Genomic DNA, 12285 nt, shown 5'->3' on the forward strand with positions numbered 1-12285 from the left:
GGGAGGGGCAGAGAGAGAGGGAGACACAGAATCCCAAGCAGGCTCCAGTCTCTGAGCTGTCAGCACAGAGCCCGATGCAGGGCTCAAACTGTGAACCTCGAGATCATGACCTGAGCCAAAGTCAGAGGCTTCACCAACTGAGCCATCCAGGTGCCCCTCACCTGGGTTCTATCTTAATAACAAACTGCTTTGATGACAAGGATTAAAAATTAAATCAGCATAAAGCTTAAGATGAACACAGTTATACATTTTCTCAACTGAATCCTGGCAACTATGTGCAGGATGGAGTCAGTGGCTGGTACCGGAAGGACAGAGAAACAATTTCAAGAGTAAAGAATAGAATCCGGTATTTTAAACTTTCGATCAGTATGCTTTGGATCCTCAGGAAAATTATCTGCTGGCCATGGCTTTAGTTAGTAAAACTGAAAAAAAAAAATACTGCTAAAGTAATAACAATGAAACTATGCAAAAACAGAATCTATTTGCATCCTGGTGAGGGGCTCAAGGACTTGGGGGTGGATTGTCTTATTTTAAATATTGCTGTTGGAAAACAAGTCATAAGACGTCAAGAGAGATCAGTATCTTTTCTTCAGAAACTGACAAAACCGACTGAAAGCCAGGCTTAAGAAATTCTCATTAGTAACATAACTCAGCAAATTATGGTTCCATCTTGTCCTCTTTTCCTCAAATTTCACACAGTAAACATTTCTATAGAAATGAATCCTATAGTGTTATATTTTCTGAATAGTTTGTTCTGAAGAACAAACAACATTTATATTTTCACTCAGGGTTTTCAGAGAAGATTTTGAAGAGACAGAAAAAGCGGAGACAATTGGAACTTGCTTCAGTTAATACCTTAAGTAAAGTGACTTATTAACGCTAATTTCAAATGGCTTCCTCAGTGAACAATTATTGTAATTTCTTTTTCTAGAATTGACTAAATGTTGCATACCTTGAGTTTTTTATTTTTCAAATTTTCCAGTATTTTTTTTTTAAATATTAGAGCAATTGACAATTTTTCCTAAAACCAGCCACTTTGCCTCACTGGTAACCGCTGCAGTTTTGAATCGTTTATTTATTCTGCCACTAAGTGTTGAAAACATGGGGAAATGGGGCCACTGGGGCCACATTTCTAACCACTCTGAATTGATTTCCAGTTTTCAGGATTGTGCTAGTCTATCTCAGATAATATGCCTGAATAATTCTGCATGAATTCTACTTTGGCAGTCCACCAGCTAGCCTTAAATTCCTCCAGGGAATACTAATAACTTTCTGGTTCTCAGGTAATGTAAGGTCACCAACGTTGCTTTTGTATTATTCTTTTCATTTAAAAATGAGAATGCACGTACATTTTACACAACCTGCTGTGGTTGAAGACAAAGTACCATTGAGCACAAACAGCTTGGAGACTTGGGCCTCCAGCTTATTTTCCTTGATTCAGCTTTGGGATCACCATTATGAGCCCTGGCCTTTGGGTGGTGGGTGAGGGTTTGGGCACTGTGGGTCCCTGGGAGACCCACAGGCCGAGAGGAGACCCAAAGGCCGAGAGGAGGCTGGCAAGCATTACTGCTTTGGCATCTCGTTTCTCAAATCAGTCAACCCATTCTTGAACACCATAGGCCTTTTCTGTTTTCCTTCCTTGCACTGGGGAGGTAGGGCATAGAGGCAAATCAGCCGGACCCCAGGGTTCTGTACACCCCAAGGAAGCTGAGAGGGCATCTTGGGGGATACACATGCGGGTCCAACCCTCTCTGTCAAGTGGGTCGTTCTCACTCACCCACGCTGCCAGTCTGTCACTCCAAGATGTGGACCCACTCTGCGCAAAGCAGAGCGTTGCTTCCTAGTTTCTGCTTTCGGCTGCCCACGGAAAATGCCTAAAGATCTCGACCCTTCTTAGGCGCCTCCACCCGGGTGAATTTCTCCCCAGACTCCACCGCTCCGCATGGCCGCTTGACCCCATTTCACATTAAATGTGCTGAGCACACGCCCTTAGGACCTGGGTGCACTAATCAGATCCATCTGTCTTTGCAGGGCTTCACCTGAGCGCCCGGGGCCCCGAGCGCGGCTGAGCTGGACGGGTGGTCGGGTCGGGTGGGGTGACCTGAAACCCACAATCTGGCTAGGAGGCTGAGGGGACGCAGCCCGCGGCGCTTCTCCGGCGCAGCCGCCGAGTGCACCGTCCAGTCTTCGGCGGGGAGGACGCCCCCTGGCGCCCCCGCCGCCGCGGACCGGGGGAGCTCCGGGAGCAGGCGCGGGGCGGAGCCTGTCAGGCGGGATCTTGACGTCCGTCCAAGGCCGGGTGATTATTGGGGGCTGCCAGCGCCGCGGCCGCCCCGAGCCCTCTCAGTGTGGTGCTGCCCGGCGGCAAGGGGGTGGTGGAATGAAGCATGGTCAAGACAGAAAACAAAGTCAGCAGGTCACCTGGCAGGTTCTGAGCGAATTATGCAACGGAGCCGGGGGAATGTGTGATGCGTTCCGGGCCCCTACCCCCTTACCCCCCCCCCCTTTTTTTTTCCTTAAGCTCCTCGGAAGCCCGTTCCAGTTTAAAGGTTGGGCCGGGATCGACGGAGGATCTCTTCTGATGTGGTTACGACTTTGCTGAACTCCTCAAAAGCGATCCTCCCACCCCATCTCTCTTCAAGTAAAGGGAACATTTCTTTGGGAAAAAGAGATGGGGGGGCGGGGTGGCAGGCTTGATCCAAAAGCGAGGCCGAGAATCAGTCTACAACTTCCCTAAAGTACTGGGTCGAGCATTAGTCCAAGATAGAACGCTGTACCCTAAATTAAATCATCTCCACACACATTCAATTCCTTATCTCCCTGGGCCTCAGGACTATGACTTCAAAATTCTGCCTTTAAACAGAATTTAAAGAGTTAAAGCTGGCCATAGCTCGTTGTTCTTCATGCTAACATTTGTGGCATTAGGACTATTTTGTTAACTAGGTATATGCAATTCACAGAATTTCACGGTAAATTCCCCAGACCAAATATTTGGCTGAACAAATAAACAACATTATCCATTCCTGAAAATAAGCCAGTAGAAGGGGGGGGGGGGGGGGGTTGGGGGGCAGGGTGGTTGCTAGAAAGTGACCTGAGCCTGGCTGCCACCAGGCTCAGGATTCGCCCTCTGATAATTTGTCCAAGTGCTAGAGATCTGTGGGTTCCTTTCCAATGACACGGACATTTCAGAAAGTTGCTGGAAATCTGGTGAAACAAAACGAGGCCGCCTGAGGGGAACCCATAATGGGCTTCCCCTAAATGATTTATTCGACCTCTATACCATTAATCAAAGGGGCAGCGACCTGGGGGGCTGGAGGAGGGAGGCACATATCCCTCTTTGCAGGGAGTTTTGGAGGAACCTTGGAGTCTTGCTGCCTTTGCCTGGGGCTCTGATCTCCTCTCTCCACCTGCGCTCTCCGGGGAGCTGGGGCTTTGGCAGCCGCTCCACTTCTATTTTTATTGGTTTCCACTAAGCTGCTCCTTTTGGAGGATTGTAGGGCTTCGGTAATTAAAAACAAAAATGAATCCTGCTTCACCCACCCCACCTCCAAGAGCACTGGGAAGAGTTGTGTACATGAATGCAGGGGTGCCCCCCCCCCACCACCACGGCCATTGGTGTCTACACCTTCACAAGGGAGAAATGCACTCCTATCAGCCCACCTTACACAGACTATAAAGACAAAGCTTTTGCCCCAAACCTTCCCAGGGAAAAGTACACACATAAGAAATGAACCTACGCAGGCTAAAATTCCAGGGCTTAATTTAGTTGCTGGTGGCAAGTAAGAAAGAGCCAGGGTCTCTTTCTCTGATCCTCTTAGCTTCTAGATCCATGTAGTTCTAGGCATCCCTTAACTGAGGGGGACTCACACACATTAGCGTTTTCCTTTTTCCCTTTGGCCAAAAATTGAGCTTTCTCCTTGAAGATGCATTACTAGATGCATTACTCTCTGCCCCGCTATAGAAGGGCGAGCAGACAGCACGGAGAGGTAAGGGAGCTGGAACTGGACTTCATGTTGCATATGGGAGAATGTGTTCACAATGCCTACTTAGCAGTTTTGACCCTTCAGTATCTGATCCCTTTGCCACCCAAGCCCAATCTGTTAGAATTTTAGGCCTTCATGTGGGGAATAGAAGGACAGGGGGCAAAAGCCAAGAGACATTGGAGGATTCCACCATTGTGGTATATTAAAATACTGGTCACCAAACTTTTCAAAGGTAAGGCACATTTTTTGTTCTATTCAATAAAACCCACTTCACCCCACCCCCCACCCCACCCCAAAGCCTGTCAAAACAAACGCACACACACACATACACATTAATATGTGAATGTACAAATTAGTTTTGGTTTGAAAATACATCATCGTTGCCTATAATAAATGGAAACACCCTAGCTATCATAAAACTGCAGTGGGAATCATTCCTTAGAGTTGAGACTCTATCCATCACACTCAGCTGGGACGCACCTCTCACAGGTGAGCAAAAACAGAAGATGTACAAGGAGCCCAAATCTGAGTCTTTAATCTGGCCTACTCCTTTCATCCCACTGTTTCTCCAAGGCATGTGTCATCCAGATGGGAGAGGATGCTGCGTCCTTGTTAACATTAAATAGAAATGGAAAACAATTCATCCTGGCAATTACCATCTCTCTACCATCAGTTTACTTCCTGTCCCTCCAACTTCACCACCTCTAGTTACCACCCTCTGACTTCCATCCTGCCCCCAGCCCCTCCTTAACAGAGGGGTTGGAGGGGGGCGGGGGTGGCACATAAATCTCTTTCAAAAGAGATGGGGCAGAAGGAAAAGAGAAAGGATTAAAGAGAAAAGGAACAGTTTACCTTTAAAATAATGACTCATTTTATTTTTTCTTTTAATATGTAGTTATAAATATATTTTGTCAAAATATATGATCAATATGGTCAAAACATTTGCACGTAAAGTCATAAATAAGGTCAAGGTGAATGTTTAGGTTTTTTTTTTTTCCTTTTTTTTTTTTTCTTTTTAAAGATAAAAGTCCAGCTATAAGGAAGCAGTCTGTGTAGTGTGTGGGTGAGTGGATGGGAACTTGTGTGTCCCCGAAGACTGCCTGACGTCAGCGGCACCCACATCCCTCTACTACCATCTCTTGATAATTTTTCAGTACCACCTTGTCATACTCATCCAGGTACAGCATGGAGATGGCGCTCAATTCAGTGGGAACACAACAGGCTTTGGGGATACTGGAGTTGACAGAGTTGACCAGGGTCTGCACAATGGCATGGTTGGTGGAATTGAGGTGGTCGGCCAGTGGAAAGGGGCAGTCCCCGTGGCAGTAGAAGGCCTGGTAGCCCGGTGGGGCCACAATCCAATCGTTCCAGCCCACATCGCTGAAGTCCACGTAGAGCGAGTGGCGACGACAGTTCTTATTCTTCTTCCGGGCCCGCTGTGGGTGATGCTTGGGGCTACGTTTGGCCCTCTGGCGTCGGGTCAAGGCATGTCCTCGGCCATCATGGCCAAAAGTGACCAGGAGGGGCCGGAGCTGGGCCCAATCCCCACTCCCTTGAGGTAACGATCGGCTAATCCTGACATGCTGGCCCTGGTGGGTCCGTGTCTGATGGAGGTGAGTCACCTCAATGGCCAGCCCATAGTTCGGCTGTTTCTCCCGGGTCCAGCGAAGGACCGCAGGGCTCACATCAAAAGTTTCCCACCGTGTCACATTGTGGTGGACCAGTCTCGTGTCCAGTAGTCGTGTGATGAGGTGCCCAGGCACCACTTCTGCCGGGGGCTTCATAACCTCATAAATGTTTATTCGGTGAAAGCCCTGCTCCCAATCGGGGCCCTGGTTCACCTGCTCCCGGAAGAGTCGAAGCTCTGCGGAAGAGACCACCTCGTTCTCTGGGATGCTGCTGAGGTTAAAGAGGAAACGAAAAGCAGAGTTTTCGCTGGTCCCTGGGATGTTCTCCAAATGTTCTAGGCACCGTTGAGGAAAAGAAAAAAGGGAAAAGGAAAAAAAAAAAAAAGCACATTAACTTTTTTGAGAGTTAAAAAAGTCAAGAAATAGCTTCAGTCAAGAAGCACTGGGTGATAAGTGGTGAATTCTGCTTCCATAGTGGAAGCCTATTTGGGGAAAGAAGCATACCTTTTCATTTGAAGGAGCAGATACACGGGCAGCTAGCAAACCAGCAAAACTTAGCTAGCATGCAGCGAGCACCAAAGACAGAAAGGATCTCCCAACCTCCTTTATATGTCTAATAATTTCCATGTGTCAACTCTTTACTCCACCACCATCAGACTCCCCTTTTAAAGCTCTCTTGGCTTTGTGTACACAGTTTTCTTTACAAGTGGTTATAAAGAAAAAGGGGGGCCAACAGAGCAGAGGCAGGAGGAAACAGGCACACAACTACCCTCTCCCTCTTCTTCCACTTTCGAGTATGTTACTAAACATTTCCCCAGCGATCTTGGAAACACAGAGCATGCCTTGTTGATCATGTTACAGAGGGGAAAATAAATTCCAACACAGTAATGATGCTGGTGGATTAATAACTCAGATTTACTTTGGAAAAGAAACATCCGCTAGGAAACATTCAGATCGGATTACAAGGCCCCTATTGAATAAACCTGACAAACACACAGCTGTAATATTAAATTCAGTAGGTGCTTTGAAAAAAACGGGCAGAAAACCTGGCAAAAAAGACTTTGATATAGCAAAAAACACACCGCGGGGGCTAGCCCACGTCTGAGTGGTGTCATTCCCTTGCCCCCGAAACCCCTCCCCTCTGTCTCTAAAAAATAAATTCAGCCACAGCTCTTGGAGGTAAGCAGCTCTGTTCCCGGCCTCCAGGATTTGGGGCTTTGATGTAACCTGAACTCTTGTCCCCCAGGGCTTCCACTGTCCCACCAACCAGCCCTACTAGCGCCCCCCCCACCCCCACCCCCACCCCCACCCCGCCACCGCCAGACTCTCCTCAGGGACTGACCTTCGTGGTGGAAGCTTCTCACGGTGTTGGCCCTACTGGCGGGGCGCTCAGGGTACTCCAGCCCGACGCTGTGGGTCTGCTCTTCCTCCTCCTCCTCCCCAGACTGGAGCCGGTAAAGATCCCGCATGTAATCTGGGATGACGGCGCTCTTGCTAGGCTGCGGCCGGCGGCGCAGCCCGAACATCTGCAGAAGTGTAGCCTCGAAGTCCCGCAGGAGCTCATGGCTCTGCCCTGAGCGGCGTCCTCCCGCGTGGCCCTGAATCTCGGCGACTTTTTTCTTCCCCGTCTCAGGTATCAAACTAGCATGGCTCGAGCCTCCTAGCAGGACTTGGCATAATAAAACGACCATCAGCATTCGGTTACCAGGAATCATGGTGTCTCTGGGGAGGGGGAGGAGGTGGAAGGTTAAAGAATAAATAAACACCAATAACTGGAGAAATAGAGATGTCTCTGCATATGCATATAAGGCAGCGATGGAGGGTCAAATGTAAAACAGGTCAGAAAGATCAAGTTTGTGTCTTCTCCCTCACACACCCCCACCATCAGCAGCTGCAGCCATGCACGGCCTGAAAGTAGGAATTGCCCTGTAATTACTTGGTCTAACTTGTTTACAGTCAAATAACCCCAAATCAGATAGCCTCCATCCTGTTAATCTTTTTTTGTCCCAACTGCTATCTGAGCCATGATCTCAGCTTGGTTTCTTCAAGGATAAACAGTTAACATTGAGGGGGTAAGAAAGGGTGGGGGAGGGAGAACTATAATGCCACTGCTCTCCACTTCAGACCTTCAGCCTCTCTCCCTCTTCCTCCACACCCCCCCCCTTCTTCCTCCGCCTTCCTTCCACAACTTCCAGCTGGTTCAGAGCGGGAGGGTGGGCGAAGACACTGGGCGGCAGGGTCCAGAGGCTGAGGCCGAAGTCGTGGTCTGGGAGCTGACCCAGTGACTTGACGGTTTATTTTACTGTGGCTGATGAGTTTGAAATGCCCAGCAAAAAGCATCTGATCGCGCCCGCTACTCACTCCCAGGAAAGCAGGGGGGCGGGGGAGTGGGATGATTCCGAGAGAGACCTCTGTGACTTTTGACAAGCAGCTGGGAACATGCACGGGGGCACTAGGTGCTCCCCAGTTAAGTGTGCGTGCGTGTGTGTCTGTGTGTGTGTGTGTGTGGTTGCCCAGAAGGTACAACCCGGGGCTGAGGACCTTTCATCTCTTTAGCCCCCTCTTGCTCCCCTTTCTTGCAACGCACCCGATCTGAGAGCGCGAGTGGGAGCAAGCAGCACTTTAAACAAAACCGGTATGCTCAGAGCCCCGCGGCTGCCCGGCCAAGAAGAAAGCGACAGCGCTGCCAGAAAGCGGAGTGTGAACTCTGGAAAAAAGGTCCGACGGGAGGGACACAAGGCGAGCAGGGGTGGGGAGGGCAGAGTGAAATCCCAGGAGGGGGGAAGGAAGAGGTGTCTACTCACTGACAGAAAACAAGGCATATAATAACAGTCCATGATTCTTGACAGCCAATCTTGAACAAACTTGCTGGAAAGGCTCAGAGGAGCTGCGGCAGTGCGTTGCTCTGGATGGCACTACGGAATGGCTCCTAAAATGAATATTTGAATATAATGAGACTCTGGCGCAGACAGACTCTGTTTTTCTTCCAGCCCCTCTGAGTCACGTGAACGCAGAGGGCCCGCCCCGCGCACTGAGGAGCCCGCCCTTCCCGCAGCGGGCGGCGAAAGGGCCCGCGCGCCCTCCCCCCCGCGGCCCCGCCCCCTCGAGGAGAGGCCAACCCCCGCGCCGGCCGCCAGAGCCGCCTGCGGTCCGGGAGGAGCTCCGGGCGGCGCTCGGAGCAGCCCCCAGCCGGTCCCCGGGAGCAGTACGCGGAGGAGCGAGGTCCTCGCTTCTACCTGCGGCGTTCGGTGCAGCGGGCCGGGCCCTCGCCCCCGACCTGAAGCCGGAGGATCTGGGGCTCACTGTATGGGCTGCGCCTCTTGGCGCGAACTCGGTTCAAGTGGGGCCGGGAGCGGGGGCGGCGTCCCGGCAGCTCAAAGCCTCACCAACCGAGGGGCACTTAAAAAGGAAAGAGCTTCGGGACACAAAAACGGGCGCGCGCGCACGCACCCCGCCACTTCCTCCCCGGGGTCTCCGCGAGGCCAGATATTTCTAACAGCGACAGCCGGTCACCCCGAGGCGAACGCCTGCGAGTGCTCAGAGGAGCCAGGCTGGTGCTGGAGCTCCTAGCCCAAAGCTGCCACCCCTGTCACGCACCCGGCCGGAGGGGGAGGTGTTGGGCGGAGATCCGTGTGGGAAAGTGGGGAGGGAGCGGCTGTGGGGCTATTTTCTGCGCTCCCATTTCGGAGAATCTCCGCACCGCGTCGGCCGGGGGGTCCTCTCCAAGCAAAGCAAATCCCCAAAGAAAGCGGTCGGCGGGCCATTCAAGGCGGAGGGGAGGACTCAAAAGGAGACGTCGCCGCGGAAAGAGCGCATCACAAGTTTCAGGTCTTAATGTCGCTGAGGTTTTACAACTCCCGACCCAGCGCAGAAACGAAATCCCGCTGCGTTCCAAGGAGTCGAGAAAACCGTGAACAGATTTCGGCCTGCGCTCGACCTCTGTGTCTGCGTCTCTCTCTCTCTCTCTCTCTCTCTCTCTCTCTCTCTCTCTCTCTCTCGCTCTCCAGATTGTCTTATTTTTGAAACCACCACTCCTCCCCCCCGCCACTTCCTTCCCCCACCCCCTTCCTCCTTTGCACCAGCTGCAGAGTCGCAGCAAATATTTCTTCAAGAATTCTACCAACCCACAGCTCGAGGAACTACCGGGATGTCCTGCCTAACGGGAGATGCTGCAGGCGTGGGTCGTTCTGCACTGGGGCCTTTTCGAAAACCTGTCCCGCTCGACTCTGCGTCGGCCCCGGCCCGCGCCGGGTCCCAAGCCCCGGACTCCCGCTCCCGTGGCCACTGCACCCGGCCTCTCTTCCCTGCGGCTCTTCCCAAGTTCCAGCCTCCAGTCGTTTCAGAGACGGGAAGCTCAACTTGCCCGCCTCTCTCCCTCAAATTTGGTTTCCTTCTCGGGGGCACTCGCGGGAAGCCTTTGAGGAAGAGTAAGGAATCAAGCTCTTAGCCCTCCCTCCGAGCCCGGGCTGCCCGGCGCCGCCCGGCACCGCCGGCCAGGGTGTGGAGGCCGCGGGCGCCGCTGCGCGACGGTCGGCGCCCCGGGAGCGCCGCGCCGCTTCTTGAGCGGCTCTCCGGTTTTCCTGCTCTCGTGCCACCGCAGGGTCTGACTGCGAAAGGGCTGGGAGAGCAAACGGGTTATTTGAGACGCCGGGAACCCTAAAAAAAAAAAAAAAAAAAAGCCCCGTGGGAGGAGCTGTAGAAATGGGAAAAGCAGACGGGGAAGAGCAAGTCCCCGCGGGGCGAAGGGCCGGTGGAAGGGGCGGGCGCCCGGGATCCCCGGACAATCCTCTGCCCCAAGGAATCTCCTAGGGCGGCGGCGGGAGCGCGCGGCGCTAAAACCCGGAGGCTGGACCAAGAGCGGGTTGTGTTTCAATTTCAGATTCCGTAGGATTCGTCTCTAATCACGTTTTCCTCCCCCAATCCGCCCCCCTCATTTTTTGAAATAAAAAGATAAACGTCGAAAAGGATATTCGTCTCCAGAACTTTTTCTTGGGAGTGGGGGAGGCAGGGATGCAACTCGTGACGATTGTCCTTTACTTCCCCGCCCAAGTCTTCTTCCGACGCCGAAGTTGGCCCAGAGGTGGCCTCAGTTTACTAAGTCTACATTTGCGGAGGGGGTGGGGGAGCTTAACGTCTCACAAAGCTTTCAGCCCACAAACTGCGATCTTCACAGTCCATCCACCTAAGCGGTGCCCAGGAAGCGTCGGAAGCGTCGGGCCCGACTCCCGCAGGGAGGGGTCCACAAGGACCCAGGAATCCCAGGGCTCTTGCCAGTCGGCTCTGGGCAAGGAGGACCAGCAAGAGCCTGGGTCCGTAGCGCGTCTCGCCAGCGACTCCCCATGGGCCACCACACCGCAGGAAGACGCGTGCCCGGAGCGCGAGGCATCCTGACTATGGTCCCTACAGACCCTACACCAGGAAACGATAGGGGAGAGGCTCCTCGGAGGCTGCAAGTTCATGAAAATAGCTTGTGCAGCAGGCACGTCGTGCAGCGGCATATCGCGTGCTCTCAGGGGCTCCCGCCGGCTGGGGGCCGGGTCGGGTGACACTCCCCTCGACGCAGCCCCTCTGGCGGCGCGCAAGATCCGGAGGCTGCAGGACCGCGCTCCCCGCGAGAGAACCAGCCCTGGTTAGGTGTTCTTTCTCCACCTCGCGGTCCCTCGGCCCTCTCACACTCTCAGGACCTCGGAGCCGACACTCCTTTCTCTCCCGGCCCTTCCCGTCCGGGGATCGCAAACGCCAGTGCCCTCGCAACGCGTTCGTCTCAGGACCCCTCAGTCTTTCCCAGCGACCCGCAACTAGAGGCTCCTCTTTTTCCCTTCTCTTCTGCTCCGAACCTATCAAAGGTGGAAATGGCCCGGGGCCGCCAGACGGAGAAAGTGGCCTGGGTAGAGACAGCAGAAGACGTGGAAGTGCCTTTCAGCGCCAGCATCCCTACCTCTAGCACCACGGTTGGAGAAAAAATAGGCCACCTTTAGCGGTGGCCACAGGCTGAGCCCCCCCGCCGTTCCCCCCAAGGATGCTCCCCGGCCCCCTCTGCCCGGCTCCCCTCGCCAGGTAGCCTTGCTCACCATAGGTCCCTTCAGTAGCGGGCTTGCCAGCAGCAGCTCCCGGGGACCTCTGAACGGCTGCAGTGAACCTGGGCAAGGACCGAGGACTGGGGCGCTGCAGGCTCGAGACGGCGCGGACGGGAATCCCATCAGGGAGAGAGGCGAGCTACTCAGCCCCGAGCGGCCGCAGCGTCTCAGGCTCTCGTCCCTCGGCTCGGGTGCCACACTCACCTAGCTTCCGGACAGGGCTCCGCTCTCCTTCCCTCCCTCCCTCCTCCTCTGCCCTCGTGCATCTTCTCCTTCCCCCTCTTTCCCTCGCTCCCTTTCTTTCTTTCCTTCCTCCTCCTCTTCCCCGGCAGCCCCTCCCTTCTTCCCTCCGCCCTCGCTCGCCTCCCTTTCTGAGATGGGAGCCCCGCCCACATCCTCCCATCCAGCCGCCGGGCCTCGCCTCGCAGGCCCGGGTCCCGGAAGCCCGGGCTGCGCCGGAGTCCACAGCTGCTGCCCCGGCCCGGACGGTGCTGCCTCCAGCCCGGGGAAGCGGCCGGGGCTCACCTGGGGACCACGTGCAGAGGTACTAGAAAGCATGCACCGACTAGTCGCCGTTCCTTCCAAAAATACCCATGG

The 12285-nt window shown here is 53.7% G+C and overlaps 1 protein-coding gene across 2 annotated transcripts; it reads right to left on the reverse strand.

The window, feature by feature from the left end:
- Positions 1–4817: 4817 nt before the first annotated feature.
- BMP4 (bone morphogenetic protein 4) lies at positions 4818–11966 on the reverse strand. 2 transcript variants are annotated; one of them, XM_042989720.1, is made up of 4 exons: positions 11893–11954; positions 8416–8540; positions 6954–7280; positions 4818–5946 (listed from the first exon to the last, which is right to left on the reverse strand). In XM_042989720.1, the coding sequence occupies exons 1-4, from the start codon at positions 11952–11954 to the stop codon at positions 5090–5092; spliced, it is 1371 nt and encodes a 456-aa protein (XP_042845654.1). In that variant the 3' UTR covers positions 4818–5089. The 2 variants fall into 2 exon arrangements, with proteins under 2 accessions (XP_042845654.1, XP_042845655.1); XM_042989721.1 differs by having other exon boundaries at positions 4821–5946; positions 6954–7333; positions 11683–11966.
- Between the last annotated feature and the right edge of the window lie 319 nt (positions 11967–12285).

The sequence above is a fragment of the Panthera tigris genome, chromosome B3 (genome assembly GCF_018350195.1).
Source record: "Panthera tigris isolate Pti1 chromosome B3, P.tigris_Pti1_mat1.1, whole genome shotgun sequence".
NCBI classification, from domain to species: domain Eukaryota; kingdom Metazoa; phylum Chordata; class Mammalia; order Carnivora; family Felidae; genus Panthera; species Panthera tigris.

Coding starts and splice junctions, on each gene's coding strand:
- BMP4 (XM_042989720.1), bottom strand. CDS start 11,954: ATGCACGAGGGCAGAGGAGGAGGGAGGGAGGGAAGGAGAGCGGAGCCC. Junction 7,281..8,415: donor ATATGCCTTGTTTTCTGTCA/GTGAGTAGACAC, acceptor TATTATGCCAAG/TCCTGCTAGGAGGCTCGAGC. Junction 5,947..6,953: donor GAGAAGCTTCCACCACGAAG/GTCAGTCCCTGA, acceptor AACGGTGCCTAG/AACATTTGGAGAACATCCCA.